The following is a 9,513-nucleotide window of genomic DNA, read 5'->3' as shown; positions in this document are numbered from 1 at the left end:
GTTCGTTATGTATGAAATTAAAATACAACAAAGAAAAAGCAACAACTTGAATATTTTCATTAGATAGCATGTGAAATGTAATAAAATACATACCATATCGACATCCGTCATTGATTTAGACATTGTGTGCTGTCGGCCACAAAGATAACTATTCACGCGGTCGTCGAATACCATTGAATCGACTGCACAATTCCCGTTATTCCATAACTGATTCAAGAACACCTAATACATAGATAACCAAGAAATGCATAAATTAATAAAACTTAAATTTTTACATCCACATAAAATTTATAAGTTTTGTCGGCACGTTACCCAAAAAAATGTGTCAGTATGTGTGACACGTTGGAGTAAGGCATTTGGATACTGCCGTTGCTTCTCGCTAATCAAGCGGAGATACTCGTGAATATGCTGTAGAGAAACAGAAATATTACGAGTTTTTAAAAACAAATTTATACACAAATCCACAACAGTATACACCACGAGGAAATTATAAATACCTCATCGCCTAACCATCCCATCGAAGCTGTCCCCAAAATTATTTGAAAGAACGACCGCGGGTGCTGGACTCTCCGGCGGACTCTGCTATCACCAGTAAACCATTGATCAAACTCAGCAAACAGACTAGAGTCCTCCAAGCCTCTCAGTGGATTTACTTCCACACTCGTACTCATGTCAATCGCATGCTCCATGATTTGGGGTCGAGGTAAAGGCCGGACGTTCTGTCCTCGCCTGACCGGAGGAATCATGTAAGGACTGTTATAAACATACGACGGTATGTACGCGTGGCCGAACTTACTAACGCCCGGAGGCACCTCTGTGAACACCTGCACGCTCTCCCCACTTACATCCCCGTAGAAACTATACAATGATGTGGGCGTAGACAAATTTTCATTACCCACGTCAGTATACACTCCAACATCATCTGGGGCCTGTACATTCGCCAAAAAGAACATATTAAATAACTATCAAATTAAAAGTTAAACGAACATTATTATCAAATTTAAATTAGCTTACCGCATACGAGCGTGCAGTGGGAGAATCCTTATTTGGACGTTTAGAAAATGTGTCGATGAAGCCAACAACGGTTTCTTTAAAATCTTTTAATTCTGACTTTATTTCATACACGTTACGATCAATCTTATCCAGCCGTCGTCGTACATAATCATTAAACTGCTTTGTCCTCGACTATTACAAAAGAAAAAAATAAAACTTTAGAATAACAATAAAAAATTAATAATTTATAAAAAAAAATATCGTATATTCTTTCTAACCTCAGAATCTCGTGCGTCATCAGAGTTGTCTGTTTGCTGCTGGTGGTCATCAACAACCACCTCATCCTCAAAAGTGTCATGCCCCACCTCATCCGCAAAAGTGTCATGACGCTGCTCTAGTATTGGGTTTGGTATGTCGTCATGATCGTCATGCTCGTCTGAATGCCTTGTAACCGACGGCATCGCGTTGATTGAGGGTTGGTGCTGTATAAAGTATCATTTAAAATTAATAAATGAAAAGTCAAAAATTTCGATTAACAAATTTTTAGTGCTTAGAGTATACCGACCTTATGAACCCAGTCTGGAATGCTTGGCAAGTAATCCTTCACAGAGAGCCAATAATTTTTGCTACTCTCCTTTGAATTTGGCTCAAGGGTTTTTAAAACGTCCCCCTTCCATAAATTCAATTTAAAATTTTAAGTAAGTATACATAACTTAAATTTAGTAAAGTTTAAAAAATAAGTAATACATATTACTTACAAGACGAGATTCGTCGTTGAAGAACGAATAAACCTCCGCAAAGTTGATTCTCGACGACGCCATGGGCTTCCATTGCAGAATGCGGGGAATCTTATTCTTCGTTTTGACGACCCATGTTGATGGCAACCCTCCGATTGCTTCGTAAATCCAAGCCTACAACAACCAAAGTGAAAAATCAAATAAAACAACTATCAAATATTTAATACAATAAAACTTATTAATAAACAAAAAAAAAATAGCACCTGAACCCCAGACGTAAAGCCGTAAAGATTGTATTTTTCAATATTATGATCTGAATTTTTCAACCGAGTCTTCTTAAATTTCTCGTCTTTCTCGAACAGTGCATTGTCAAGACTCTCGTAAATAATTTCCCACGACAATAGACCCCATGGACGCTTTCGGAAGTACTGTATATCATCAACTTGGTCAAGCCAATCGAAATTAATTTGACAGTGATTTTTTCTTGCATTTAGTACTCTGTCCGCAAAATAAAACAGTGCAATCTTTAATGCGTCCATATCGTTCATTTCCTCGGAATTCAACTCCTTAAATACTGCATCGAATTGCTTCACATTAATCTTACGATGCACACCACCAAAATACATATTCCGTAGCCTCTGCTCCATTTCATCATTTTTTTGATTGGTATCCACACCAAATGAAAGTCCAGTAACCAAGCACCATTCAACAATTGACAAGCGAATCACATGCTTACCAATTTGAAACCATAACTGATCCTCACGGCTATCTTCTTCATGGGCCACTTGCCGCAGTAGAAGATTGTGCAAAATTACCCCATTAAATGGAAAACTTCGACACTCCAAGAAATGCCCAAATATATCCTTTTTGAACATACGCAACTGCCGGTTTGTTAATTTTTCCTCGATGACTTTAACGACCGAAGATAACATACACATGCTCGAAATTCGACCAGGAAAATGATCAGCATAACGAAAATACATCTTGCCTACTTCAATATCCGGTGATTCTGATTTCGCCATGTATCTGTAATATTTATAAAATTATTACATTACATTTACAGAAAAAAAATTAACTCCTTACAAAAAAAAAATTTAATTTTTGGTGCGACGGGCAAGCCTGTCGCACCAAAAATTGGTGCGACGGGGCCAGTCGCACCAAAAAATTGGTGCGACAGGCGCGCCCCTCGCACCAGCTTTGGTGCGACGGGCGCGCGCCGGTCGCACCACAGCTTGGGCGACAGGAGCGCGCCTGGCGCACCAGATTTGGTGCAACAGCGTGCCGCGAGATGGGCAGCAGCGCGCGGCCATCTCCCCTCCCTCCCCACCCGCAATTAAGCACAATCACTCCAAAATCGAAAACAATACTCCCAAACACCACCAACCACCACAAACATCATCACCACCACTATTAATCTCAAGCTATAACTATTATTATTCTAAAATCTCATTTTAAATTAATGAAAATAAGAAAAATGACTAACCTAGATTTTGTTAAAGGTTGTAGATCGTAGATCGGATGCCGGTGAGAGATGGAGCCGCCGCCGACGAGGGTTGATGTCGCCGCCGATGATGGGAGTTGGATTGGTTTGGGAGAGATGAGTGAAATGGAGTGTTGGGGGAGAGATGAGGGAGGGGTATTTTGGTCTCAAATGTTGTTTAATGGCTAATATTGATAGAAATATTTTTGGGGGGTTAAGATGAAAAAAAGGGAAATTTTTTTGGTTATTACTGTAAATTTCCCTTTTTTTAAAGGGTGCATTTGGCACATTATATTGTATTACATTATATTGTATTATTTTAATATTGATGTATTATATTATATTGTATTGCATTAACACAGTATTATAATAATGTTGTACAATATTTAGTGTTATATTATATTGTATTAGTTTTAAGTTATACAATGTTTGGTACGACATTATACTGTATTAATATTTTTTGTAAGAAATTTGAATTATATATTTAGAAAATGACATTTATTAGTATTTAGAAAAATATTAAATATAGAATAGATTTAAATTTTTTAGTAGAAGTTAAAAAAAATCATAATTCTTCATAAAGATCGAAGATTATGACCTTAAAATTTTGGCAACATAACATCTATTTTTCTTTTTGCATTTTCCAAATATATAACCTGGAAAATAAAGATCGAAACAAATAATTCAATCAATTAATCTTTAAATAATATCAAAACATTAATAAATAATTAAAACATGCAAAATTTGTCCAAAGTCATTTTAAAATGATAAAAGAAAGGTTTTTACATACTCTAAAATGTTAACATAAATATTTCTTTATTATTGATTTTGATAATAACAAACTTGATTAAAATTAATTAATCTTTTAAAAGATCAAAATAATTTTCATATACTTTTAAATCATCATTCTCACTTTATAAATGAAAATAATTTTGGTTATTCTCTTGTAAATTTTTTTAATTCAAAAAGCTTGAGAACTTTGTTTCATAAATATTGTTTCAAATCCTATAAAATGGATCTATTTGACAAGTTTTATAAACTGTTGGTTTTTAGGTGCAAAATAGTTCACTGTAGCAGTTTCTGAAGAAAACGACGATCCGACATGTATTTAATGGCTTGCCGACATCATACAGAATTGAAGATTAGTCTCTGGACCTAAACGACGATCCAACATGTTGGTAACGGCTCGCTGACATTACAGAACTGAAGATTAGCCTCTGGACTTTAACGGTGATCCGACATGTTGATAACGGCTCGCTGACATCATACAGAATTAAAGATTAGTCTCTGGACATTAACGGCGATCTGACATAATACAGAATTAAAGATTAGTCTCTGGACATTAACGGCGATCCGACATATAGATAACGGCGATCTGATAATTTAAAAATTCAGCCTAACGGTCATATTAACCAGTCAAACGGCGATCCGATATCTAGTTAATCGCGATTTGACAGTGAGCAGAAAGTCAATAACGGCTATTTTTCAGCTCCAACTATAAATAATGTAATTGATTTAATTATTATTTCATTAAATTCATCTTAGATTTGCATGATAATTTGTTTTAAAATCAAATAATTTTTATAATCTCAATTCACCCCCCCTTTTGGGTTGCACACTTGTATTTCACAAAATATTAAAATGATACAATAGTTGTAACAAAGTGAATGATGTTAAGTAATCTGAGTACACACATCCATATGCTAAAATACTACCGCATAATATCATTGTTAAGTTAGACATGCAAACTCTTCATTATGAAACTCCACCTCTCCTTTCATGTTCACGCAAAAGCATCCTAACATATGCTAACTTACGGTCACAATCATTCCGTAATGCCTTGAAAGCCATTATATTTGAAGGTTTCTCTACCATTAAATTTAAGGCCATACGCTCATCATCCATAGAGAGTCCCATCGAAGCAAGCTGTTCAGCAATGTAATCATGATCTTCACTACTTCCATACATATTATAAGACATGTCGGTGTTGGCTTCGTGAAATGCTGAAACCAATTTCTCAATACCAACAACAACATATTCATCTGATTTAGACCTCTTTCTGTGTGATGATTATGCACGTGATCGAGTAGTGTCTTGAGAATTTGCAGAAGGGGAAGCAAACATGGGAGAACCTTCATCATCAATCTCATTATCATCATGGATTTCTTCTTGAAGTGCTGCATTAGCCATATCAATTGGAGTCTCTGCCGACCTTCCAGTTGCACGATCTTTTCCAAATATATTTGCTAGCCTCTCATAATATGGAAATGGCTTGTTCCTTCAATTGATTGCTTCTTTATGGGACTACGAAATAAAAATAAGATAGTTAAATAAACTTTATTATTTTTATAACAATACACCATGTAACCATGCAAATATAACTAACGACATAAAAAGAAAATTATTTTCCTTATTGTAAATTCAAAATACTAACCTCCACGTATGATTTCCACACTTCTTCACTATCAACCTCCACACATTTTCTCACATCATTCCATCCAAAACCGCTAGTGTTTAACATATCAAACAACACCCCATAATTTTTCTTCCATATTCTTATCTTAGAGTCAATATGTGGATAAGCCTTCAAACCACAACCTGGTTGCAGTTTTTCTAATTCATTTTCAATATATTTGTAACTTCCAGATTTGAAGGTACCATTATCAGCTCGACTACCGTTTGCAACTAGTGCATATAAAATGTTCAACATTTTTTCTTCTTCCTCTTTTGTCCATGCTCGTCTTGACCCCGTTTTATTTCCAGTAGTATGACTTGAACCTCCACTCTCCATGCCTACAAAATGAATAAAACATAACACCAAGTTAAATTCACATAAGTAACACTCAATAAATTCCTGTCAATTTCGATATTTTAGCAAGAGTACAACCTTATATATCTTCTTAAGGACATGGCTATATAAGCAAAAGTACAAATTTAGATGCTTTCCTAAGAATATCGATATACTAACAAAAGTACAACCTTAGATGCTTTCCTAAAAACATCTATATACTAGCAAAAGTATAGCCTTAGATGCTTTCCTAAGAACATCAATATACTAACAAAAGTACATCCTTGTATACCTCCTACGGACATCGATATACTAGTAAAAGTACAGCCTTAGATACTTTCCTAATAACATCTATATATTAACAAAAGTATATCCTTAAAAACTTTCCTAATATATATATTAACCAAAGTACAACAACCTAATTACCCAGCCAATTATTATACATTGCAGTAGCTAAATCATTCCTCCAACTCGTCCATTGGTCTGAAGCTTCAAGGCTACTTATCTTATCACTGTCGTCTACTTTATTGTTAAATATGTCAAGTAACTCATGCTCTATTGGATCCACAAGCATTTCTCTCCTAATCAGATTATGTAATAAACAACATGCAGTAATAATGCGACATTGGCATTAGTACGGTGCAAGGAATCTTTCAGCATTTGTGTATCCGGCATCCACAAGATAGTAATAACCTATTTATTTCACATAAGCATTAGTACAATTTTTAGTTTTAATATGTAATTTAATTTAATATCATTTTTGGGATAAGTACTACATGTAGGAACTTTTAAACCGGTTGGCTTGTTTAATGCATCCCGAAGTACTCTTGAGTCAGATGCAGAGCCTTCCCATCCAGGCATCACAAAGATGAATTTCATATCTCGTGAACATGCCCCTAAAACATTAGTAGCAATCTCACCCTTTCTTGTTTGATATCTTGGCTTATCATTTTCTCCCACAAGGACTTTAATATAAGTCTCATCCAATGCCCCTAAGCAATTCTACACATATAAAACAAATGAAAAATTTATAAGCATTGAACTATCACCAGCTATAATCAAATAAAAGTAATTGATAATATACCTTAAACCACTTCCATCTCTCATCAGTGCAATTTTCTGGTACAGGTTCTGGTGCCCTTAGTAAAACATCATGTAATTGTAACACTCCATTTAATACTGAGTTGAAGTATCTACTAACTGTTTCACCAGATCTGAAAAATCTACTACCAATTGTGCGATTCTTGAGATGATGAGACAAAGTGTGAAGAAACATGCAAACTTGCTCTTCAATTGTCACTGAACCATTAGCCCTGAATCCTCCATTCACTCGAAGGAGCTCACATAGTAGGTCAAATGTCCTTCTATCCATTCTTAGTTGATTCACACATTATATGTCACTATTGCCTGTAATGCTATCTAAGTATTGTAACCGAGTGGCATGATTTTGGAATGTACGACTACGAATTAATTTTCTTTGATTATGCCTTCAGATCAACATCATTAACAAAAAAAATGTCACAATGAACATGAACCTCAATTTCATTTGCCACATGACAAAAAAAAAAAATTTCCTCTCATGTCCATATCTAAAACAACAAATAAAATGAGTCAAAAATCAGCTAGCAGGCCGTTGATAAAATGTCCATAAACTTAAATGCTAGCACACTTTTTTTTGTTGCTATTTTCACAAAGAAGAAAATAGAAGCATGCATATATATATATATGGAGAGAGAGGGGGGGTACTATTATTATCATTACACATACACAAAGATACTATGGACCCTAGTCCTAATTAATGACTTAAACAAATCACGTGGAAAAAAATATATATCCCTATTTTCTTCCATCTTTGTTCATGTCCATTGAAATTATAACATGCAGATATAATATAAAGAAAACATTTTCTGGGCACAAAATAAGAGAATGCAATTATGAAACCAAGATTAGAAAAATAAGCATTGTTTCACAGGAAAATAGTTATACATGTACCAAAGTAATGCAAGTTGACCACAAAAATCATAATTGAAAATCTAGTATATTCTTAATTAAAACACATTTAAATCAAACAATAGTTAATTGCCTAAAAGAGTGTAACAGACAAGTTTACCTGAAATGAGAAATTTGAAGATCCACTTGTAAAGAGAAGGTCTTCCAGAGGTCTTTCTGGATCAACACTTTTATCTTATATAGGCCTACAATCAATGATTCTAGTGTCAGGAAAAGTTATGGAAACTATCAGCTACCTAATTTATGAAATTCATTGAAATAAAAATTATGTTATGAACAAGATGAGCAAGAAAATTTTACCCTGTGATTGTCTTGTCTTTTCATAAAAGTTATGTCAATAATGAGACAAATAGGAGGGAAAAGGGAAATAGTGGGATGGGAAAAAGGAAAGAATAGGAGATATCAAATAAATGATCCAGATAATTCAATCATTAAGTTAATTCAAACAAAAAACTCAAATCCAAAATCAAACCTTAGGCGATGAAGGTCGGCACAGTGGTGGTGTTGCGCAATGGGTAGCAGTGGAGATGGGATCGCACAGAGTGTGGGTGTCACACGGGGAGGTGACAGCGAAGTCAGATGGCATAGTGGTGGAGCATTGTGGAGGTGGCTTCTGTTGAGCACAGGGAGAATCACAAGGAGAGTGATTTGAGAACAACATTGATGAGAATAGAAAGAAAATTTTATTTTTATCTCAAAATAGCATCAAACCCGTGTAAACCCGACCCCCCCCCCCCATGGGTTTATTTTATGCGGGTTTGACCGCATTAACATTTTACTGTAACCACATTACAATCCTATGTGGTGTATTTACCAAACATTGTATAATAATACATTAATACTATGAGGGGTCCTAAGACCTCATAATGAGGGGTACCAAACATAGCCAAAAAGTATTATTTGACCCGATTAAATGTCTTGGCGTGTGCTACACAATCGTTTATTTCAGTCGTTAAAGTTACCTTATGAAATTATCAGTTATTTATTTAAGATTATTAGTTATCAATATATATGAAAGGGTATTGAATTTCGCAATAGAGAATTTTATTATTTTAGAAATTTTTTAAAGGCCTATGTATTTATATTTCTTTTATTAAAATATACTTAATTATCTTTGTTTTCATTAGTTGCATGTCAGATTTATTTTAAATTTATATTAGATCAGATAGAATTACTATTTTACTTTAAAAAGTTAAATCCAACATATATCAAAGTAAGGAAATGTGTATTTGACGTAATTTTTAAAATTACAGCGACTAACTTAATAATTGACTCAAATTGTATGACTAAAAGAACATTTATTCAAAATTTGAAATACATATGACATGAAAAATTCTATGATGCCACCATTAAAATTACGGAATCATGCTATGATAAACATAATTTTTTTGTAAATTACACATAAGTACAATAAATGAAAAGTAAAACAAGTAAATTGATATAAGAGTGGTAAATCAGTATTTTAAAATTGCAAACAAAATAAACATTTGAAAAAATAACATAAA

The 9,513-nt window shown here is 34.1% G+C and overlaps 1 protein-coding gene across 1 annotated transcript; it reads right to left on the bottom strand.

Annotated features, from left to right (window-relative positions):
- Nucleotides 1-4,797: 4,797 nt before the first annotated feature.
- On the bottom strand, nucleotides 4,798-8,706 carry LOC102629376 (uncharacterized). The gene is made up of 7 exons (XM_052436146.1): nucleotides 8,481-8,706; nucleotides 8,309-8,324; nucleotides 8,109-8,193; nucleotides 7,083-7,311; nucleotides 6,919-7,000; nucleotides 5,645-6,003; nucleotides 4,798-5,514 (listed from the first exon to the last, which is right to left on the bottom strand). The coding sequence occupies exons 1-7, from the start codon at nucleotides 8,667-8,669 to the stop codon at nucleotides 5,491-5,493; spliced, it is 984 nt and encodes a 327-aa protein (XP_052292106.1). The 5' UTR covers nucleotides 8,670-8,706; the 3' UTR covers nucleotides 4,798-5,490.
- Nucleotides 8,707-9,513: the final 807 nt, after the last annotated feature.

The sequence above is a fragment of the Citrus sinensis genome, chromosome 3 (genome assembly GCF_022201045.2).
Source record: "Citrus sinensis cultivar Valencia sweet orange chromosome 3, DVS_A1.0, whole genome shotgun sequence".
NCBI lineage: Eukaryota > Viridiplantae > Streptophyta > Magnoliopsida > Sapindales > Rutaceae > Citrus > Citrus sinensis.
This window is presented reverse-complemented; position numbering and strand designations above follow the sequence as displayed.

Excerpts from the sequence above, each read along its gene's own strand:
- LOC102629376 (XM_052436146.1), bottom strand. The coding sequence starts at position 8,669 with ATGTTGTTCTCAAATCACTCTCCTTGTGATTCTCCCTGTGCTCAACAG. Across the intron at positions 6,004-6,918 it reads AAGATATCAAACAAGAAAGG|GCATGGAGAGTGGAGGTTCA; the intron begins GTGAGATTGCTA and ends TTCATTTTGTAG. Across the intron at positions 5,515-5,644 it reads TGTGGAAATCATACGTGGAG|TCCCATAAAGAAGCAATCAA; the intron begins GTTAGTATTTTG and ends TTTATTTCGTAG.